Source organism: Anopheles cruzii, chromosome 2 (genome assembly GCF_943734635.1).
Source record: "Anopheles cruzii chromosome 2, idAnoCruzAS_RS32_06, whole genome shotgun sequence".
NCBI lineage: Eukaryota > Metazoa > Arthropoda > Insecta > Diptera > Culicidae > Anopheles > Anopheles cruzii.
This window is the reverse complement of record NC_069144.1, coordinates 58,619,700-58,643,278: the sequence shown is the minus strand read 5'-3', so window position 1 is coordinate 58,643,278 and position 23,579 is coordinate 58,619,700. Positions and strand designations below refer to the sequence as shown.

Sequence of the window (23,579 nt, the reverse complement as noted above, 5' to 3'; positions counted from 1 at the left end):
GCAGAGAAAGGAAAATTGCTGCCGACAGCGTCCAAAGCGTTCCGGCTACGAAGAAGAATACAACAGAAAACCGGCACCCCGAAGCTTACTTGGATATCGCGCTCGTAGCAGCAGCAGCAGCAAAACGATAGACATCAAACATTTTGTTTTTGTTTTGCGGTAATGAACCCCACTCTATTCTGGTGTTTGTCCCCACCACCGGGCGTTGTTGTCCGGAGAGTCACCGAAAACCCGTGCTTCACTTCACACATCGCACCTTACAAATAAAAGTAAACCGTAAGCCGGATTTTCCGCCACCAAAATGACGACGATGTGCGGGCCAATATGTTTCGCTTCTTTCGATTTCGAAACACGGCGAGCGAGAACGCCAATCGGCCCCCTTTCTCCGTTTCGAAGCAGACAATTTATGAACCAACATTAATAATATTTTGGTGTGCACTTATTGTTTACCTTACAATTGCCGCATTTATTTTGGAGTTGATAAATAATTCGAACCGGCGCAGTGCTTCGAATAAATCGGAAGCCAGTTATTTATAATCTAGCAACCATTGCAGCTGCCCTCGAAAAACCACTCGGAAGGAACCAGCACATTACCTCATCGACACGGTCGATCTAGTCACCATAGTAGTGGCATTGGAATTTTGTCTTCCCCTTTAAGCTGTGCGAAATCGTGAGTAACTTATGTTAACAATTGTTAAATCCATCCCTTTGCTAAATATTAATTGAGTCTCTGATTAAATCAATGGGAAAATGGTGGCTTGTTGAATACACATCATCAATTAAAATCCCATCTAGGCTAACGGCAAAGCCGACGCCACCGCCATCGCCGACACCGAGCGTTGGCACGTGAACAGCAAAATAAATACACGAAGGCGTGTGTGAGAAACAGTATATTTGCCGACTCGGAGTCGCTCCAGCATCACTTAGCGCTTAGCGCCTTTGAAGGAAACTCATCACTCCTCCGAAACCTCGGAGATGCGCGTTCGTTCCGCAGTATCGCCCACCGTAGTGTAATCGTATGCGCATGAACCTGCATAAATTACGGTCAAAAACCCACGCGAACTGATCGTTCACCAGTAGGATGTCCACCGTAGGATGTTCCCTGCCCAACGCGAGCCCCGTGTGGAAGTAATAATATTGACGCAGCGATAAAACCCGACGAAACACGTCGTAAGCACAACCGATCCGATTGTTGGAAGATTTGAAACCTTGGATAGTATGAAACTGGGTGCCGGGAAGCCGGGTCAGCGAGGGGGCCAATTAATCTGTGCGAGGATTTTCTCGGTTCACGATTACACCACTCCGGATCCGATTGGATCCGAAATATATTACCAAATTGGCTCCATCATGATGGGCGCGAGAGATTCACCTTTTGCCTCTCATAAGAACTCCCCTATCTTGGGCGCACATTCCAGCGTGTATCGGGTTTCGATCGAGTCGGGTCGAGTTGTAAACACACAATCGAGAGTAAAAGTTATAGATATTTCCCGTTTCCACGTATCCACGCAACCGAGCAGGTTGCCATGGGCAGTAAGTGGAGCTACTGGTACAAAAACTGGTCCCCAGTAGGCTGCTCTGCCGAAATCGAATCCAAAATAGACAACCAAAACCGTGGCGGTGGTGGGAAATCTTCACGGCCCTACTCGGCGCATCTCTTCGCACCGTTTCTCCGGACCCGAACCGACGGCAGTCGGCAGTAAGGCAAATAAACATTGTGCCAACCACGTTGGCGCTGCATGACATCATGTCGTTTATGTTGGTGGAGATGGTGGTGTTGCTCGGTGCCGGCTCGCAGCGGGAAACCGGGACGGGACGAGTGTGGCCGCGGGGCAGATTGCCGGGGGTGGGTCGATCAATTGAATGTGATTGTGCTAATCAATCTGCTTTCCGAACGGGGTTCACTTGGCCGTGGGTTCGCTTTCTTCGGAAACATAGAACCAGACCTTTTTCACACCGTTTCGTTTCGGATTCGAATAACTTTGTTACCGAAAAGCTTCCTGACCTTGGTTTTTCACCGTTTATATTTGAAGATATTTTTTTTTATAATAAAACAATTTTTTATGATAAACGAGTATTATTTTTGCTTAAATCGATGAGAGAGAAATTTAAGGAATTATCCATAATCGACTCTTCCATCCAGCCACTCAGCGGCGATGGAGACGCATGGTGGTTCTCCTGAAATGCGCCAGTCGAGATGGTCTTTGCAAACAAAAACTGTCCACCGTTCTTTTCCCAAACCATCAAGTGACCTCAATTGTCCCTTGGTCTTTCATCCTTCGTTTTAATCTATCGGAATCGAGTCGAAAAGGAAGGGATGTCCCCGTTCGGTCGGACCCAATAAAACCTCATCATCGGCTGACAATGTCGTCAATTGGAACGGACAGTACTAGTGTAGCTCGACGACTCGCTGTTAATAAATTATTCCACACTCGGAGAGGTACGTCGACAGCAACATGTTTGCGAAGCCCTTGGCCACTGCACGAGTTAACGAAATGAAACACTACACAGCGTTCCAGCATGTCCTGTGTACATTTGTTCCAACATGGGACAGGAACAGTTAATCCTTTTCGTATCTAACAATGTCAATGGTTCCAACACACATTGTTTCGTTCCTCAGAATACGGTCTCTTTGGCCACTCACTAACCGTGGATCGAGTGTTCCACAATCATTCGCCTATGTCTAATTGGCATTTCCGTATGGTTTCCGTATTTATGCTCCGTTATGCTATGCCATGCCGTCGTTCTTTTGCCTTCCATTCAGCAAAGAATAGCAAGAAACCGAGCCAACTAATGGCCAGCTTGCCTTGCCGCTGGTGCCGTTTCGTTTTTCGCTGAGTGCCATGGGTTTGACTTTCTGCTTTGAACGGATAAGAATGTTTGCACCGCCGTAGGCCCGACCGGGACCGGGAGCGTACAATCAGCATAAAATACATAAACGGAGAATGGAACAGGTTTTGCTGGGCTTTGAGCTGTCAAAAGAAGCATAGCCACCCGTGTCCGCTTGGCGTTTGCTGCGCTATGCCCACGACATAGCGCCCTTAAAGAGGCCCTACGGTGCGCTCCGATGCGTGTCCAGCGCTTCAATGTGGCTATAATCACTGTTTCGCATTCGCAACACGACGGCGAACGGCGAGAGGATAGTGTGTCACTTTCCGGTGTTCCCAAGAGGGGCCCATGGCTAATAGGTAACCCAACGCTCTACTTCATCGGTCCAGGAACCACATCAATCTGTGTTCATGGTAGGCCAGTGTCATGACGGAATGTCCGGTCGGTATGCAGCAGAGCAGAAATGACCGAGAATGGTGTATGTCCGGAAGCCGCACCATCCATCGACCAGCAAAACATGGGACCCAGAGGTGATAACAATGTCTCAATCTGGTCCGCCCGACGTGTCTGACTCTCGGTCCGGACAACGGAGCAACAGGAAATCACACGCCATCGCAAGTTCAAAGACAACCGACACCGGGGCACACACGTGGCGGGGCGAAAAAAAGCATCCCCGAGGACAAATCACGATTACGTGACCGATGGTGGGGGGGTTGTACCACCGGGAATGTGTGTTACGGAGTGATCGTGAAATGAAGCCGGACCACTGGGAGGCCTCTGGAGGGCGAAGGTGTTCTTTTCGAGAATGGCCGTCACGCCGTTCCCTGAGGGTGCTCGCTTGTACTTTTTCTCGTGCTTAATTGTTTCAGTGAACTGTAAACGGAACCATTACGCCGGGGGAGTGTGATTTAATTCCATGCCGAGCAAATAATTAAATAAAATTGGTCCATAATTTGAGGCGAAGATTTGTGGCTTGTTCGCGTAATGAATCGATTCATAATGTCTCAATAAACGTGAATCAAAAAAGCAAACAACTGGCTCAAAAAAGGGAAGAAACACATCGATCCGATCCGGTGAAGGTGGATTATAACGAATGGCCAATAATCGTTCAAAAACCGGCCTTCGACAGGGAGAGAGAGAGCAGTTGGTAGATAAAATCGACAAACCGACCGTAATGGAAACATCGTAAAACTCCTGGCGTTTCACGTGCGCCACATTTAACGGCCCTTGTCAACAGCGGCAAACAAGGCCGCTAATTTATGAGCCGCTTTAACTCGAAAATGCTTCTCGTGTTTCACGAGATAGCGGGACCCCAGTCAGAATAACTCTGCCGTTGTGTTCCGCCGCCGCCGCGGCCGCCGTGTGATAGGAGAGCGAGATAATAAGCCACTCATTTCTCATTCTTCCGCCGCGCATAAATCATATCTTGGACAGTTGAACGACGCCCGGATTTGCAACGAGAATGCCGATACCCGATCACCCGATTCGGTGGCACATTTCCGGCCCGCGAGAAGAGGTCCGGCGAGAGGACCATATGTTTCATTGACTCATCGTTCGTTAATTTCGGTCGCACTCCACAATCTAACTCCGGTGGACCTTCGCTGCCGGAGCGGGTTGATTGCGCATTGTTTTGATATCGGCCGGTGGACACACGCCACTTTGGTATGCCAACCACGTATGTTGCTCGTCATAGTTTCGTTCCAAGGTGCAACACCACCCGTAACGCCGCGGCCGAGGCCGTGCAGCTAATAAATTTGCGTTCCAACGTTCCCGGTATGCCACTCCGTATCGGACGGAGTGTTAGGCACGGATGGTGAAAGTGAACTCATCGTCGCGTACTTCATAATCCGCTCCGAGGTGACTCCGAAAAGCTGAGCGAAAGTAAAAGTCATCACGGATCCGAGTCGCTGGCTGGGTTTTTACGGGAGTTTTTTATTACATAAGCCGATGCTTCTCCTTAAGCTCTAGGCTCTTTACAACAAAAGGCCCATTGGGGCCAGTAAAATTCATGGCCACGCATTTTTCGGTGGGATTTTCTCCCGTTTGCCACCGACCACAGCACCACTTCAATCGATCGGCCACAAAGCACCACCAGCAGCAGCAGAACCGCCACCGAAAAATTGCCGCCCTTTTCGCTCGGCTGGCTGCTTATCGAAATGCAAACAAACAAACAAACCATCGCGGCCACCGCGGTACGCGTGCTGAATGCCGCGAAATTGGAACGCACCTTTCGGGAGGAGAGGGTGCGCACAAACATCTTGGCCAGACATAAGAATAAAAAAAGGCGGCAAAAGATGCGAACCACATTCACGCCGCGTTCATGACCATGGAGCGGCGGGCGCGGTGCCTGGGAAAGGTCTGGGGCGACGGTAACGTCGGTTGGTTTACAACACTGGCCCGTTGGAACTGGTCGGCCTTTTTTACTCAACCACAGGGATCGAGTACCGACCGTTTCGAGGCCAACCGATAATCGATGAATCTTTAAAGAGTTCCTATGGGGTTTGCTGGATAATTTTGCTTCCTTTTCGTTTTCAGAATCGATACCATCCGGTGTCCACAGTTTGGCGAAACAACAGCGGACATTTTGCTCAAAATGTCGGCTAAATAATGTCACCGGTTTACTTTGGCAATCGAAGTAACCAAAGAAAAGTCGCTAAAAGTTGGCTGACAAAATGGCGAGCAAAGCAGCCTCCTGGGAAATGGGCAAACTTCTTTTGCTCGTGGAACAGTAGGCGGCAACAAGAAAAGCCAAAGTGTTTCTTCGCAGAATTCTTCAAGAAACCATTATTTTTCGTTTGTTTGTGGTTTTACGAAATGTTACATTTTGTGATCCGTGAAACGAGAAATAGATGACTTTTCACATTAATTATGAATCATGGCACCCTCTCCCGCACGGTAATTAGCACTTCCTCTAGTGAACTTCTAGAAGCAATCTAAGTCGTTCGAATACCGAGCGAATGCATCATTAATTCAACGAAATTACACGGAAATATCCGTGAAAGGTTTGAATAATGCATTTAAATTGCCAGCGGCAATTGCGGGCAATTTGTTGTCTGTGAGAAATGGTTGGCAAAAAGGAGTGTTCCAATTCCTTGTTGCCGTTTCCGTCACCGATCCGCGATCGATAAGAATCCTGCCACTGTCTGGATAATAAAAATATCCAGTTTGCCGGCGGGGCCGGGGCTGCTGCCTCCTGTGAGAATCGAACTCACGACCGCTGGTTTACAAGACCAGCGCTCTGCCAACTGAGCTAAAGAGGCTCCGATGGCACCGGAACGCCCGGAGACGAACGGTTTCCGAGCTCCAGCGACCGCCGAAGCTGTCTGCCTCATTTATCCAAACCAAATAACCAGAAGCAAAAAAGGGTTCATTTTCTACTCTCCAACTGTGTGTATGTGCAGCTTGGCCTTGGCGCAACAGGGCGGCCTCATCTCGTTTTCGACCCGATGAGTCTCGTGGTTTCGGGCGCTATCCGACCGCCGATCATCGACCTCGCATCGACACAGAGTACCCAGAGGACACAGGTTCTGAATTTCAAACTGTTGAGCGATGAAGTGCACCGCCAACACCGCGACAGGACGAGGACATTAGAAACATGGCGTTAAAATATTGCGAGTCAACCGAGCGTTTAGATGTAGTACGTGTAAGACCTCCTTCTGGAGCAACGAGCCAGTTGGCGGCCATTTACGCCCTTCGTGAGGTGAAATAAAGTAATAAACGGACAATGGGGGAGAGGCCCATCTTTTAGCGCATACAGAGAAAGGCGCAGCGACTTTCTTCGCCGTCGAAAAGGTCACATTATTGCCTCGAGGAATGTGTCTCGGGAAAGAAGACATTTTACAAAGTCTCCGCTAGCAAAGTTGCGGTGGTCTGTGGTTAACACGGGGAGGGCATATTGTGTGCGCTTGTGAAATTGTCCTCATTCCGAGCGGCCCTCAAAGTAACGAGCTGCGAGAAGCGAATGAAGCTGCGGCTTGTCCAACACGTCCACCAACGCCGTGGCCAATACGGCGGGGCCCCGAACGGATTTGGGTAGCAGAAATGTGCATTCTCGTTGATCAATTTTGTTTGAAATAATGGTAAAAAAATGCTTTGCTTTGCTTAAAATAATGGTTTCTTGAAGAATTCTGCGAAGCACACGAGACACTTTGGCTTTTCTTGTTGCCGCCTACTGTTCCACGAGCAAAATAAGTTTGCGCATTTCGCAGGAGCCTTTGCTTTAGTCGCCATTTTGTCAGTAGACTTTTACCAACTTTTCTCTGGTTACTTCGATCGCCAAAGCGAGGGTATTATTTGGGTGACATTTTGGCTGTTTTTTTTCAATATTATACTGCATTTAAAATTGATCCAAAAATCTTCTCAAATCCATTTAAGAGAGGCGAATTAAAACAGATTATGCTGGAATCTAGCCCTGAACCATGCAGCGGAATGTGAAGTCAATCTCCGTCGGGCGCAGCGGCGAAAATTAATAGACCCATTGACCCGAGGCCGAGAGTTCAATTTGTCGAAGACAATCGATCTGTTCAATCCATTTTCGAAGACAAATTGATTTACAGAGGTACTTTTAGTCCACTCTTCCGATGGATTGGATTTATTTTACACTCTTCTCTTACTTACTTACTTACTTACTTACTCACTCACTTACTTTACTTTTAGCTATACTTGCCCCGCGGGCATCATGCATATTTCGCGTTCAATATAAATTGCCGCACCAATCGCCATTGGTCGTCGTTAGTGTTCGTTTGCCTCTATCTATGGTGCCGGGGGCCAATGCAAGCGAAACATCGATACCGATCAATATGCACGCGGCGGCTGCTGAATATTATCGATTTTCTACCATCTCGGGCCGCGGTTCATGGCCCACCCCCACCGCGAAGGTGGGCGTCAATTTCACTAAACATTTGTGCGCCGTTTTTATTACGTCCTGTTCGATGGCCATCTCAGCTTAATGGGATGCATTCGGAGAGATTTTAACCCGTGAACGAAGTTTGTTATCACCGTCGTCCGATGGTCAGCTGGCATAGTTGCAGCTTTTTTGTCCCTGCCCCGCGCACGAACGCACCAACACAAACGCAACCGAGAGCTTGTTTGACTTTGAACTTCGACTCCAAACGACGCACACGATGGTACCACTGGAAGTGATTAGAAAATGGCCCGAGAACCGCCATCGCCCCGGGGACAGAATAAATGGAGTGCAAGTGAGTCGCAAGGGATCGTGTGTAGGGGGCCGGCACCACCACAAGCCAAATGCAAATGCATCTCGGGCCCATCGGTCGGCCGGTCGATCGGTCGGTCGGCGACAAATAATGCGGCGCACTCTGATAATGATTGTAATTATGGCCGTAAACAAACGGCGGCTCGAGGCTGGTCCCGGCGATTGCGCCTCGTCACGTCTCGGTGATGCTGTGGATGCAAAATTTGTGCTTCCAGCCAAAACTCAGAACGGAGCTCCCGCGTTAGGTGGGAACCACATTCCTTTCCAGAAAAACCAGTTCCCGCGTTCTAGGGCGCCCCATAAAAACACCCACCGGTAGTAAACGTTTCTTTTGAATCAATCTATTTGCAACCCAAAATAGTCCCGCAAAAAGACGATCGGAATCGGGAAATTGAATGAAAACACGATGAGAGGTGTTTCTGAACAGTAACAAGTAGATGCCACATCGGAGACGCGCGTGATCGCAATACGAAAAGCGTCATTAGTGTGGTCACAACGAACACGGGCGAAGTTTTCCTTTCCGGGCGGTGTGAACCGAGAGAGAGGCTGTGTGCCCTGGAAACCGGAGCCTCGGTTGGCCATGGTGGCACGGTTTCGATTTCCGAGCGAGCCACGCAATGCCCGGGACATTGTTTCGGTGACTTTCAGCAAGTTGGTGGCCCATGTGGGGCACGATGTTTACTCGTTCAAGAACTTTTTCTTCGTCCCGTACGCATGACGTAACTATGGCGCTCCACACTTTCGGGGACCTTTATTAGCGTCCGTCCCGGTGGGACCAATAAAACAGGTTGTTGGGTAGAGTGTTACTTAATGGGTTTCGTCTCCGGCCGAGCCGGAATATAAACGAACTTACTCACCAGTGAGAGACGCCCCGAGGCACCACGGTTCGTCACACCCGACGACCCGCTAATTCCGGCAACTGGATGGTTGTCGCTTCCGGCTAACTTTCCGAAGGCTGCCAAAGCCCAATTTCGAACCCGGCGCTAATGAGCGGATAAACAAACTGATCGACAACAACCACCGAAACGCACATTGACGCAAAAGCGACGCAAAAGCGCGATCGAGGGTTATCTCGCGGGCTCGCCGGTGGAGAAACGAACAAAACACAACGAAGCACAACACACGAGTAAGCACACTGCCACACCGCAGATACGCGGCCGCCCTACACACACGCACTCGCCCCGCTATTGGGCTGCGTTCGATTCCGAGATTCCGGTACCGATTCCAATAGAACGTGGCTCATTCACCTTCACGCTTTCTCACTCGCCTTCTCACACCTGCTCACGAGTGTGCTTTTCCCGGCCTTCTTCGATTCACATTGCTCACCCCGCGCTGCGACCCTGATCCCTGGACAAGTTGGGGCTGCTCTTCTTCTGCTTCTTCTTCCCCTTTCGGTGACCGTTTCGCTGGGGATCTTTTCTTGGCCAAAGACGACGAGAAGCTTTCGTTTGTCTTCTTCGTTTTCTGATACACAATTGGCACAAAATTGGGCTTACTGGTCGCAAACTGGGCTCAGCACACCTGGCGATCCAAGTAAGCCTTCCTCTACTTCTTCCGCGCCGCAACGGGGTGTAACTTTATACACAACACTACTTAACTTTGGAATTGAGCCGCTACCTCGAAGGCGCCCACACACCACGACGGCGAGAACATTGGCACGTTTACGGGGCAGGCTTTTGCGTCAAAAGCCCGTCCGCTGGCTAGCTGTGGAGTTGAAGCACCTTTCGCGACCGCAAATTCCAGGTGTAGCGGTTAGGTTCGCGGTGCAGAACCCTTCCAAACGACGATATATGGTGTCTATACACCGACGAGCGCACCCTCTTCACTCTTGGACTTGTAGAACTCAACTAAGGACTGTAACTGATGTAACGTTAAGCCCCCCTTTTATCCCCCATAATTATGACTGCGCTGCCACACGGTGCATAACAGCAGATATAACAGCCTCATATAACAATTTTGACAGTACAGCGACCAGGCGTCAAAAGCGTTGTGGCTCAGCAGACCCTATAACACGACGTTATACAGGGCGCATACCAGATTTGACACTATGTTACGTGTTACGTGTTATAGTTATGCACCGTGTGGCAGCGCAGTGAAACCCAAACGGGAATTCAAGCGTTTTCTCGGAGCGTAATTTACTCTATAGAGTATGAGAATGAGAGAATATGAGAGAATACTCTCCTGGCGCTCTCTCTCGCTCCGCGCACGTTGTTCAACAACAACAACAACAACACAGACACACACACACATACCAACAACAGCTGTAGCTCAACAACAACAAACATAGCCCCAAAAAGGGTTTGGACCTTGTTAACAAAGATGGTGAGTAAATTATTGTGTAAATGCGTAAACGCCGATAAAACTACCGCCTACTCGCCTCGCAACGAAACAATTGAATACTCACACAAATGGATGATAATACTGGTTATTGCCCCAGTCCCGCGAAGTTCGCCACCCGCGGAAATTGTAAACAGATCGCGATTATCCGTTTCCCCCGGCAACCGTAGTTCACACATTCACGTGCTACACCAATACCAATGTCAATGTTTACTCATTCATTCATTCACTCACTCATTCACTCACTCATTCATGTTCACTCATAGTTCAATCAATCCAATTAATCCAAATAATCCAATCAAATCCAATAAATCAATCCAATTAATCCAAATAATCCAATCAAATCTAATTCTGCTGAATGTGGCACCTAAACGCACCGCGAAGCGTTTACTCACCCGGCGCAGTGCTCTGCAGTGTATGACAGTTTCCCGAAACCGGCCACTGCACCTGCGAAACGTCAAACCGAGGCGCTCGCTGGCAGCTTCACTGTGGCTGTAAAATTTTAGGAGAAGCTTTTACTTTCGCGCGCTATTAACCTTCATAAAATGGACGAATTGCCGCCTTTGCCTGTGTTCGATCGTGCCGAGTGTGCCATTTCATTGATCGCTTCGATCGGTCTGGTTATTCAATGAATCTTGTTCCGCTGCAACAGAAGTGTGAGAAAATTGCGCCAGAAGTGTGAAGCACGAAAGACGCGCAATTCATCGTTCGCAGGATCATTGTGTTAGAGAGCAGCACATACGACGATAGCGCTATAGACCGCGGTTTGGTGTGTGCGAGGTTTGGTTTGGTTGCCCACAATGGGGGCCGGTGCAGATCGTCGGTGGCCTCAGAAGCAGCAACATCCGCGGAACTCCTAATTGTGACGGGATTTTCCAGCGCCGGACTACACCGGGCCACTTCGTTCTAATCCATCCATCGGACTGTTCCCGGCCTGTCGGTTGTTTTGTGTGGGTCGCGGGGTCTCCGTTCGCAATAAGGGCGACCGGTTTTGGTGCTGTTCCAGCCCTTCAGCTGCTGTACATACGTCCAGAGGCCATTTTCGAGGTGTTTTCCTTCAACAAAACATTGACGCCGAACACACCGCCACGGAGCACCACTTCGCGGAGCAAACGCACTCGGGGTCCTGCAACGCTTGTGTGCTTGCGTGCACTAGTGTTTGTATGTGTGCCACTGTTAGTGGTCCGCAATCGATCGCATTCCAGCGGAAAACTCTCATCGAACAATCCGCTTCCATCCGTCCCACACAGAGTGAGCCATCAAAATTAAATAGAAATACTCAACGATCGTGGGAAAAGTGCTGCAAACGTGTGTAAGCGTTTTCCGTTTATCGTGAACCGGGAGGACGAGACACTTTCCGCGATATCGAGAAATCGATTGAGAGGTCAGATCATTATTACATCATCATTTCCTAGCAGCCCCCCCCCCCCCCTGGAGCCTTTGGTCACTCACTCACCGGTGAACCACTGCAGTCTTGACGAACCGCCAAACCCCAGCCCAGCTCAGCCCAAGAAGCAGCATAATGACGACGTTTGACGAGAGACCCAACCCGTCGATCGCGCTGCGCGAACAGCATCGCCAGATTTGCCGTGCCCTTAACATCGACGCCAACACCGAGGGCCGGTCGTGGGACTCGTTTGAGAAGACCCGGGCCAAGTACGACCTCACGGTGAGTACACGTTGTAGCACCCTTTTCTAGCGGAACGGAAAATCCCCACAATGGAATGATCCTCTGGTGTTGCCTTTGTTTCAAAATTTGCGTCCCCGCTCACCTTGAGCGATGGTCACGTTCATTCTTCTCTTTGATCGCATTTTCATTCAAATTCGGCGAAACGAGTGGTTAGGGGGGGATCGAACGGAAACTTCCGGCACTCTCGGGCGTCGATTCGGGATCGCGATTCGCAATTCGCGCACTCAATGCATTCAATGACGAGTGCGTTGGCCTCGTTGCGCCGCCGAATCTGCTGCATGCGGCGCCGACACGGGCGTGCGCTTCTTTTAATTGCAATAATTATTTGATTTGTTCTCTCCCTGCCTCCTCGAGTGATGATCGTGCACTCCACCAACACTGTCAAACGTTCCCCAGCGCCCGTCTTGTAAGACCATCGAAAGATGTTTCTTGGGGCCGCGTGTGTCGTCCGGCCGGCAGTCTGCCGTGTGGCTGCTAACCGTAAAATGATTTTCTGGCCATGATGCAGCGAATCAGCCGGTACCGGAATGATATTGACTCAATTTCAATCCCGGCCATACGAGTTTTTGGGGAACACTGTCCATCTTCCATATGTTTCACCCTTTTGGGGCGCATAAAGTAAAATGTTTGCGCTCGCGGTAACAATTTCCCGACCCAGCCCGATTCGGTTTCTTCTGGCCATGCACGCAGCGGATCAAATATCAAAAAACGGTGCATTCGTTAGGCTAGTAATCTCTTCCCTCACAGCGAACGAACGGCGCGCGCGTCTCCGAACACCCGATACATAGGTCGATGGTAAACGAAAAAACCGGGCACAGAAATTAGCTTGGCGAACACTTTGGAAGTGGCGCGAGGAGGAGACCACGGACCGGTGCGCGGAATGGTGGCGTATCTCGCGATTTGTTTGCTATCTCTGTATGCGTTTTGCTAGCGCGCACCCAACGAAGCGTGATAAAGACACGCTTTACGGCAAATGTATTGTGTGGCCGGCCGGCGGACTATGGGCACAATTGTGTGAAATGCACAAAAATTAGTCACACAGTTAAACAGCACCGTTTCTTGCACCTTACCGGAAATGGGAAAATCAATTAGGTTCATGATGGTACCGTAAAGAAATGTGCGTTCTGCTCTTACTTCCGTCTAAGTTCTTCGCTGGTGAACTTCCAACTACGTGCCAGGAAGCAACTCAACTCTATGGTGGCTTTGATCATCTTCTCAAATCATCCGCACATTAGTGCCCATAACAAGGGTTGTCAAGGCAATCAATGCGTACCAACGTCTTGATTTCATACTTAGTTCTTCCAAACTCAACACTCAATGATTTCTTAAAGAATATTGAAATGTCTGTACACTGATCCGTACCTCCCGAGTGCCACCGCGCACAATTCACCTACCTTCCCATTTACGGCCACCTGACAGTGCGAATCGGCCGCACAGTGCCGATCGGCGGCGGCAGCAGGTCGTCGCTATTGGGCACCATATTGTTGTTGTTTGTTTGCCTCTTTTTAATCTCTTTTCGTCCGGTGGGCACGTTTTGGCGCGCATTTTTCTTCGTACACTGTCGTCTGTTCTTTCGCTTCGACACGGCACGACACAGAACAGCTGATGGCACCGGCCCCTTCTTATGGTTAGCGCGGGACCCTTATTGGGTCGGTTTGTCCCTCCCGCCAGGACTCGAACCGGAGCCGGAGCCGGGAGAAGGAAGAAAAAGAAGGTGTGTGCGACCCTTTCTGTGGCCGTGCCTTTTTGGTCGTCCTTCGTTGCTGCGTTGGGCGAGCATCCGAAACAGCTGTTTCCGGATGGAATTCCCTTTAACGGAAGACGGAGGAGCGGAGTATTGGTTCCTGTGCCCTGTACAGAAAATGGTCATCTAAAACCTGTGTGTTTATGACGGCTTTAAATTTGAAGATCCGTTACCGGCAAAAGCTTCGAGTTGTTGGGTGCGGCGCAAACAGTGACGATTATCTGCCAATGCGCGCGCGGTTAAGTTATTCTACGATTGTACGGTCGATCGCGACCTCCACAAGGCTGTGTGGGATGGTGGGTGTAGGCGCACGGCTGATGAATATTTACCAAACACTGCGCGCGCTCGTCGCAATGGCCGTTAAGTAATTCTGCGCGAACACAGGCCACAGAGATACATAACAGCACACTTGACTCGTGAATGCAAATAAAAGTGGCGCTTTTCATCGTAGGGTTCCGGTCCGCGGAACAAGGATGTGAAAGCCGGTGCGGGGTTTCGGCCAACAATCGGTCTCGAATTACATGTTCATCCGATCTTCTCTCCAAAAACAGGGAAACCCGGCCCATTGGATGTGCTGTTCACTGTACGTCGCGTGCCTGCAGGAAATTCGTCCGGCGGTAGGAAATCCTGACCATTTCATTCGCGGTAATGGCGTACACATAAACAACCTGTTGAAGGAGTGCGGCATCAAGTAGGACACATTCGGCAGCACACACCACATTGCCCGGGAGAATACTGAAAATCTCTTTCTCTCTCACTCTCCACGCAACAGCATTCGAATGTTTTTTGACAAAATTAACGAGTGGTCCTCCATCACGTCACTACCGGCGCGACTGAAGGCGACGATCGATAATCTGCAGCACGAGTTCCGGGTGACGATGACCGCGTACTATGCGTTCCTGGAGGATTTTCCGCGCTTTTTCAATGCATCCGCCATCACGCCGGATGAGCCGAAGCGTAACAAGAAGGCAAAACCGAATCCCTGCTCCTACAATCGGCTACGCGAGTTCACCTGGGTGTTGTTCCTGTGCGTGAAGGAGCAGTACCAAGAGCAGCGACGCGACCGCACCACGGCCATCAACCTGTCCGTGTGTGTGCTGGATATGATCTTTCGTAATGTGGTGGCCGAAGGGCGGTTGGAGTTGCTCAATGCCGCCATGTTGCCTCAGCTTGGCGGAGACGGATCGGGCGACACATCGCCACATGGGGGTGGTGCGGCGGCCATGGTGGAAGCGTGCAAGAAAGTGCGCATCGCGGCCCTGCTATGTAGCGAGTATCAAACGACGGTTGAAAGTGTAGCGGAAACGAATCGGACCATCTTTGTGCCGGTGCTCCTGAGCATGTTCGAAACGAAGGATTTGTGCGGCACGTACATCGCAGCAATCGGGGCTGAGCAGTTCCTCAACCTGCTGACGGTGGGGAACTTTGATGAGAATCTGAAGTCGCTCAACCGCCGCTACGAGCGCTACTTTTTGCGGTGCGGAATGCTGGACGAGCGGATCGTGTTGAGTGCGATCAGCAGTCCCAGTCAGCGGCAGCGCTGGAGTGTTGGCCATCCGCGTACACCGTTGAGCATGCGGGCACGGAGCGCAGGAACGATGGCGCTCGTCGACGGAAGTAGCGCACGGGCATTTCCGGGCGGTGTCGTGTCGGATGCTTCCGTGGGCATTGGTGGGTCGGGTACTGGCTGTAATACGCACGTGCTGCGCGGTACTCTCAATCAGCTGAACGCGAAAATCCACTGCTACGGGCCGGGCGGAATGTCGGAAAAGTTTCTAAATCTGATGAGAAACTGTGTCGGTTCCAACCCACTGCAGATCGTGGTGAACCGGCTGGCGGAGATGCGCGACCGGTTCGTGCAGAAGCTGACGGAGGAGACGTGGTACACACGCAGCTCGCACGCACGGTTCGACGCTATTGAGGCCCTGTACTACCTTCTGCTGGAGAACATCATCCCTTGGGAGCTGCGGAAGCGTTCGACACTTCCGACGTCGAAGGTGATCTACGATATGTGTGCGAGCGATCTATTCAACGAGACCGTGATCGTGGGCGCGGCCGAGATTATTTTCCATCTGCGCCAGCAGCACAGCAAGTTCCCGTGGATACTGACCGTGTTCGATATGCAGCCGTTCGATTTCTATCGCATCATCGAGCCAACGGTGATGGCCAACGGTGACCTTCTTACGACCGACATCGTCAATCACCTTCGCCGGGTAAGTAGTGGTCATGGAGTTTTTTTTTTGCTTTTGCATCGATTTAATATCCTCTTCCTTGCGCCCGGTAGATCGAAGAGCAAATGCTTGATTCGAGCTGCTTTGCCCGCAGCTCAAAGCTTTGGCCAACGATGGAGAAGGAAAACTATCAGATCCCGCAGTACAAGGACGTGGAGCCAAGCTCCCAGATTGCCGGTATCACACCGCTGAAGGGTGATTCGGTGCCGAACACTGCAAACGGTGCTGCCAGAGGTAGGTTTCTACGTTCGAACTGTTCGTTTCGGGGTTGCGGGGTCGAAAGATGGTGCGGTTGTACGACGAGCCCTTTTCTATTAATTTTTTGTTGAATATCAGAGGAAAGTTTTGAACTCGACGAATCGAAGTGGAAAACAATTTTCAACCGCCTAAAGATTGTAACAGTACGGTATGAATTAAAACATGTTCCGCCCAATCCATTGCTTTGCATTCGATACAGACGGCCGGATGATCGGTGGGGCAGGTGTTGCGGTGTCCGCGTCGGCCATGGGGACCGGTTGTTCGTCGAATATCACTCCCGCGAATACCGGTCGCCAGGTGCCGCCTCCGGATTCGGCAAAGAAAAAACTTTCCTTTGACGCTCCTTCAACGGCCACAAAACAAACGGCGGCAGCACCGCCATCGACGGCAGGACCCACGGCTGAGAAAATGATGGGTTCGTCGCCCTCTCCGTCACCGTCCAAGGCGGATGCACCACCCAGTGCACCACGAGGTTTGTTTGCGCAAGCAACAGTTTGGGTCACCATCATTGTCCTATACTTCCGCTTCGGTCGCCTGGATCATCTATGAGGGATATTTCTTCCTGGCTCAGCTTTACTTCGGGCCTGAGTCGATTGTGTTTACTAACCACTAACAGAATCCAACGCTTAACTCCAACCACCCCTCCCTCCCCCATCCCCCCCTGGTTGTGGTCCCGATCCGCATTCTGCTCATCTTATTGTCTGCCGATTGGCTTACATGAATTGTTTATAAATTATCTCCGCTCCGCTCCATACTTTTCCATCGTTTGTATCGCATACATTCCCGGAAGCTATTGAAACATTTACTTAATTAACATACTTATAATGCTTCATCAATGGTTAGTCAAGCTATGAATACGATCGCGAAACTGCTTAACATTTGTTCCGATTACTTGCTCACAGGACACTCGGCCAACGGCAGCAGCGATTCCACTGAAGACCACTCATCAAATTCCTCACCTTCGCGCGGGAACGGAGCCCCGACGACGCCCGATACCCGTGCGTTGAATTTCTTCTTCCGAAAGGTAGGTGCACGATCCCGAGTGCGTTTCGGGGCGCTCACTGTCATTTACATATTTCCGCACGGCGTTACAGGTCTATTTGGTGGCGCTCGCCCGCCTAAAGGATCTCTGCCACAAACTCGGGCTAGAATCGCCGAGAACACAGACGCTCATTTGGACGATCTTCGAGTACACCGTCACAACGTGTGCGAAGGAGCTGGTGCGTGATCGGCACCTCGATCAGCTGCTGATGTGCGCGATCTTCGTTACGACCCGCATCATGAAGCTGCCGAACAAGTTCAAGGACATAATGTCTTGCTACCTTGACCAACCGCAAGCCAACAGTTCCATCTATCGGAGCGTTTTCATACGCTACAATGAGCATACGGAGCAGATGCAAGTAGAAGCGCAGGACGCTGAGGAACGGGTACCCACTTCGTCGGTGGCCGGCACGTCCCACGATTACGACCGCGAGGAATACGGCGATATAATCAAATTTTACAACGACATCTACGTGAAGATTGTGCACCCGTTTGTCATGAAGTACACTGATCCGTACATCAACACGGATATGGTATGGTCCCCCCGTCCCTTTCAGTGACGCGTGCGTGCCGAGTTGAATCGCTAACCCGCTAAACGGTTCTCGTTTTTTGCTCAGGAGGCGCTGTTTCTTTCACCAATGCCGAAAACGCAGCCGCGAAACATTCAGAAGTCGCCCCGTCAAATCAGTGCCAACATCAAACTGTACGTGTCCACCACCGACAAGAGTGGTGGGGTGATGGACTCGCCCAACGTTCACACGTACACCTTCCAGCAGAGCCCTGCGAAGGTACTTCACCCGTCGACCGTTGAAAAGCACATCCGTGCTCACGAAGCTCCCTCTCTTGTCGTTGCAGGACCTTGAAATTATTAACTCGAAAGTGCGTGGATCGGACGAAACCTGTGTACGCAGTTTGAACCAGCCGACTTCCTTCAATGATCATTCGGCGCCGAAGGTTCGCCGTCTCAACAAGATCCACCAGGATCGCCAGGAGCAGGATAAGGACTAGAGAAGGCGAAGAGGGACAAAGCTTCGCCCCGGTGTATCTTTCTTCTGGTTTGCTCTAGGTGGTTTCTCGAATTCATATTTCCCTGTGCACTCCCTGTTAGAATGTTCCCTTCTAATTTTGCCCAAAGGGTGGTCTCGATGTGATGATGGTTTCTGGGCGACCCTGTCGATCCTGTTGATGTTGAATCATGTTCGTAGCGTTCGATCATTTCGAAGCATGCGCAGACCGTGGCTTTGGAATATGTTTCCAACCTTTTTTCGCGTTTTTAACGTAACATTTTAGCGATTACAAAGAGTTGCGATGTTTTTGGGGCAGTAGCATTGACGTACTTTTGTCGGCGTATGCTTGACGGTGTTGGGGTGATATTGTGCAAAGAAATAGGTATAAGGTCTTTTCTGTGTCTAACTTTTAAAATCAGATCAGTAGGTGACTTTCTTCGGCCCACAAACAGACACGATCCAAGCGGGTTTTTGTTGTACAGTTTTTTAGATCAAAAATAATTTTATTTATCATTTTTAACTTAAGCATGGGAATTGAACCTTTTTTAGGGGGGGGGGGGCCTTAAACGTCCCGGTGTCTTGAGATTATGAGTTTGATTGATTTATTGCCTTTTGTTGCTGTTCTGGCATGGCATGCCGTCCTTTCTCTGGGCCCTGGCCGCGATCGCTTTTTTCCCAACTGCCACTACATCCATTCTACTTTTCACTCACTTTGTTTTTATTTCTCTCTATTTCTCTTTCTCTCTCTCTCTCTCTATCTCTCTCTCTCTCTCTCTATCTGGCTACAAGTTTTGGTGGATCTCAAAGTTCGGTGTCTTCGTCGATCAACGCCGTACGCGGACACACGATGGGAAGCGGCGATCGCTCTTAGGGGGCCAGCTGCTAGCTTCCCTGCGTGTCTCGTGCGGATTCGATCATTGTGATGTTTTTGCATTAAAATGCAATTTTTTTAACTATCTATTCTACATGCGTTTTTTGCGTGTTATGTATATGTTGTATGAGTGCGCGTTTTTGTGTGTGATGAGAAAGATTAAGACAGCGTCGGAAGGGCGACACAAGGCCGTCCTTGGTCGCCCTACGCACAGCTTAGGAAATCTTAGTAATTGTTAACCAAGCGAAGGAAGAAAAGAAGAATCTTCTCCTCTAGTGTGTAGTAGTGTCTAACGTTTATTTATTTAAAACTAAAATGAACCACACCAATCACGTTGAACGCGGCGCTCCCTTGCGGTTTCGATCGCGCGAATCATCCGGTTGGTATTGCCACCGAAAGAAGACCCGTACTTGTAGGTGTAATTATGTTCGGTGAATCACAGTCGCATTTTGCCATCACCACTGCCCAAGCGAACTGCCCGAACCGGACCCGGTTTGTGTCGGTTTGGCTTGGAAGTGGACACGCGACGTGTGATGCACTCTCCCGAACACAACGCAGCTGTACCCTTTCGCCGAGGGATTAGCGATAAAAGATACCCGCCCGCGAATAGCGTTTCGCTTTTCGTGCCTTTTTCACACTTTCACACATAACTTAAACTTTGGGCACAATTGAACAGGGACTCGGAATTCAACACTTTTTTTGCTTCTTCTAAAAACCAGTACCCATGAGTGGGGAGGTGAGGGCAATCAGCAAAGCAATGGTTGATGGGTGGCGAGTCGGGAGCGCAGAGAGGTCGCAACTTCGGTTCGATTAGGGCAGCACGACATGCAATCTTTGCAGCACGTAGCGTGGCTTCTTCAGTTACCATAAATTATGAGAAAAAAGGACTTTTGTAAATTTTTGATCTCATCGGTGGGTTTTTACGTGTGTTTTTGCTTGTACTGTTTAGCCAAAACAACAGCCCTAATTGAAATCATTTTATCACATCAAGTAATGCTAAAAAAAACATGATCATTCTCTTTTATCGTTCCCGCTTTTAATGTCTATATTAGGTGTTAGGTTTTATGATTCCTTTCCCTGTCGCAACCGGATACACGGAACTGCGGTCGGTTTTGGGTTTTTATTATCCTTGTTTGTTTTACTATCCTTCTACCGGCCTTGAATGCTAGAGAGATGATCATCATCGATCGTATCTTGCCTTCCTCCGCAAACGCTGGAGGCTTTTTTAGGTTTAAGCGACAACTTTTTTTTAAATGAAACACTAAAATAGTCGTAACACCATGTGGTCACAGGTTACACAATTCTTGTTACCCATTACTTGGTCCCCAACTGGAAACCATCATCGGAAACGGACACCATCATCGCTATCGTCGACCATCCTACCTGTTTTAGTTGCTGCTCCTCTCTTATTGCTCTTGCTCCTCTTAGCTTATTGTGATTGTATGAAATTTTTTTTTAAATTAACAATACCTCCCCCATTACCTCAATACATCCCCCATCCCACTTGCATCTGCATCCTTTCCAACTGGTGCGGCACCTAGTGTAGTCGTTAATACAGAAAACCATATATCTTATTGTAATAAAACAAAGGTGTATACCGTAAACCGGTGTACCGTGAAACCTGTCGTTTGAACAAGTTTAATGTGTCGAATGTTCGAAACTCGCAACATCAATTCGAGCATCAGCATCATCCGCACAGCCTACTGCAAATACTAGGCCAATTTTGCTCTGCTCTCTTACCAACCGGCCGTCCGTCGCTGCCGTTGCGATCGTTATACTGAATCTCAAGTTTATTGTAAGCAAATGTAGAAAATTATAAACAACCCCCAAGACGAGGTGAGAAGCGAGCCTCAGCCTTCCTTAGTAAACATTAAACCTGAGCGTCCGCAGACACGAATAAACAAACAAACAAACCCCCGGGCGGACAAATAACACCGCAGAGCCCTAAAGGTTTTTGGTACGCGCGCGTGTTTTGTTACTGCCATCTCGGGTCGCAGGGATTGCACGGGCCGCCACCACCATCATTAATGTGTGGCAGAGCGGAAGAATCCGATGGCAAAAAACAACACAAGCGAATCGCCCGTCTACGTCGCACGATGAACATTATGTTTGTGATCGCATCATATGATGCCTTGCCTATAATTAAGTGGCAGCACCCGAATGAGTCATAATCAAGCGGCTGGTGCAACACAGTTTTGCAGCAAACGGCACCATCCGACCCCCGCGCCATCTGAGTCTGAAGTGCAGTGTAATTCCTAACCGAGTGGTCACTTCCGTTCCGGCGAGGTCGGTATTACATCATCTTCCCGGCGACTGTACGAGACGGTCGGCGTGGAAATGCATTCAACGCGGGAACAAACAAATGGTGGTCGACTTTCGTCGTTGTTCGATCGTTCTATCCGCTTGGAAGAAAAGTACAAAACCATGTTCCGGTGTTGGTGGGGGGACGTTCTCTAGTTCCACTTTACGGTCTCTTTCCCCGAGCTCTTGTGGGTTGCATTTCCGGGTCTTCCGGCTTGGGAAGTGCATTCCTTCGGCCGTCGGTGATAGATACACAGTAGACATAAAAAATGCCGCATGTCCGCATTATTTTATTGAAATTCCGATCCATCCTGCGGCGTCGGCCGGTTGGTGGGCGTGTTTCGTGTCCATTTCCTGTGCAAGAATTCAAACATATCGGTGCATATCTCGTAAGCCAAAAAAAAAACGTTTGTACGATAAGCGAGTCCTCCTGATAACCAACTCTTCCGGTCGACGATAAACACGTTAACCTGCTGCCAGTTTGGGACAAACATTTTTAAAAGCATCGAACTCGTTTGGCTCGTTTCCGGTCCAATAAAAAGGGCAAATGGACCCGAAATAACTTCAGCATGGAACAAAAAATGCTGTCATGTTGTGTCAACTGATTTGCTTTTCCGTGTTCACATCGGCGCCGTGGCAGAGATGCCCTAGGGACAGGTTTGTACGAAAAGGTCAGCACAGAAATCGGGTTTGAGCGTTGAGCCCGGCGAACCGTAACCGGAAAGGATCCCTCATTGTCCTCACCCCGAGAGTGGCACGTGCGGAAACGGGCATGCAAAGTGGAAGGTAACTCCGGACTGATTCCGATGCTTCTTATGCTGGGAAAAACTCGTTTTGGAACTATTTTACCGTGTGTCTGGTGGTCACGATAGGAAGATGATGAAACAAATTGCTTCTTAGCTGGGGCCTGTGCAAGTGCCATGTTGAGATAGGCCACGCTGACACAACATAAAATCGCCTAATCGCCCTGCAGGACGCAGAAAAGTTCCCAGACTCTCAGTTCCCCGGGGATCGGGGTTGAATAGACCAAAGTTTTCCATACGGAACGTGAAGCCTAACAAGTGCCACTTGTTGGATGGGTTTATATCGATTTTGATGACATCGGCAAGTCCGCTGTCTACCCACTGACTCATGCACCAGTTCCGGGCTACTTTCCAGATGAGTCACCCATTTTCCCGGCAAATGTAAAGACGATGAGTAAGGACATGATTACGATTAGGGCAGCTCATCCGCAATTCAGTTGCAACGACCCGTTTAAGGAAATGAAATGAGCGCTGCCAATAAAATCCCCAAGAAGAATTAATTCAACGAAGCGGCGTTTAATCAGCTTTCGAAGCAGCAAAAAAACCTCAACAATCAATTGGGGCTCCTAATGTCAACAATCGCCTTTCGATTGCCTTCGCTGCCCTCTGGCCACCGCGCGTATACATGTTGCTTCCGGCAGCGTGAAAATGTGGAAAATCGATAAATGGAAATCGCCGGTGAGACTGTTGCTTGCAACGGGCCTGCGTTTCTCGCTACAACGCCGGTGCTCGGTTCAGTTTGCAGCAGTGATAACTTTTTGCTCACGTTTTTTTTTTTTTCTGTCCCCGCCAGTTGTTGTGCGGTGGCCCGACATTTATGTTTGTTGGTGGGCTTTTCGACCACCCGCCACCGACCCGACCCGGCTGCCAACGAACTTGACTCCGTTTTCCCAACGACCACACCCAGCCGGCCGCACACATATGGAGCACAGCACGGCCAGAAATTTTCTGCTACTCGTGGCGTGCGCGGGGTGGCGCCCGTGGCCGCCACGCGGTTTTGGCCCGTTTCCTCATCTTCTCGCCAGTAGGGGTGTCGAATTTTCCGACTTTTTACCGCGAAAGTAACCGCACCCGGTAGGGGGGTGGAGGGCAGGATTCTGCTTTGGCCAAATGGGAGACAAACTGATGAATTATTCATGGCACATGATAATATTGTAGAGCACGACGGTGATGAGGGGCGGCAGTTGTTGTGTTGCAAACAGAAAGAAAAGGTGATGCTAACGACCATGCGTTGGATGGCAGCTCCTCCAAAGGT

The 23,579-nt window shown here is 49.8% G+C and overlaps 1 protein-coding gene and 1 non-coding gene across 2 annotated transcripts; one reads left to right on the top strand and one right to left on the bottom strand.

Annotated features, from left to right (window-relative positions):
- Positions 1-6,013: 6,013 nt before the first annotated feature.
- Trnat-ugu (transfer RNA threonine (anticodon UGU)) lies at positions 6,014-6,086 on the bottom strand. Its single transcript has one exon. It is a non-coding gene; the product is annotated as a tRNA-Thr (tRNA).
- A 5,814-nt stretch (positions 6,087-11,900) lies between these two features.
- Positions 11,901-18,350, top strand: LOC128267841 (retinoblastoma family protein-like). Its single transcript, XM_053004788.1, has 9 exons — positions 11,901-12,047; positions 14,364-14,503; positions 14,585-16,025; positions 16,097-16,277; positions 16,501-16,773; positions 17,204-17,325; positions 17,396-17,875; positions 17,960-18,130; positions 18,198-18,350. Exons 1-9 carry the CDS (start codon positions 11,901-11,903, stop codon positions 18,348-18,350), a joined length of 3,108 nt encoding a protein of 1,035 aa, XP_052860748.1.
- Positions 18,351-23,579: the final 5,229 nt, after the last annotated feature.

What these genes read in the sequence shown, in the direction of transcription:
- LOC128267841 (XM_053004788.1), top strand. Translation starts at nt 11,901, where the DNA reads ATGACGACGTTTGACGAGAGACCCAACCCGTCGATCGCGCTGCGCGAA. An exon ending in TCGTCAATCACCTTCGCCGG is followed by an intron (nt 16,026 to 16,096) that starts GTAAGTAGTGGT and finishes TGCGCCCGGTAG; the next exon opens with ATCGAAGAGCAAATGCTTGA. An exon ending in TGAATTTCTTCTTCCGAAAG is followed by an intron (nt 17,326 to 17,395) that starts GTAGGTGCACGA and finishes ACGGCGTTACAG; the next exon opens with GTCTATTTGGTGGCGCTCGC.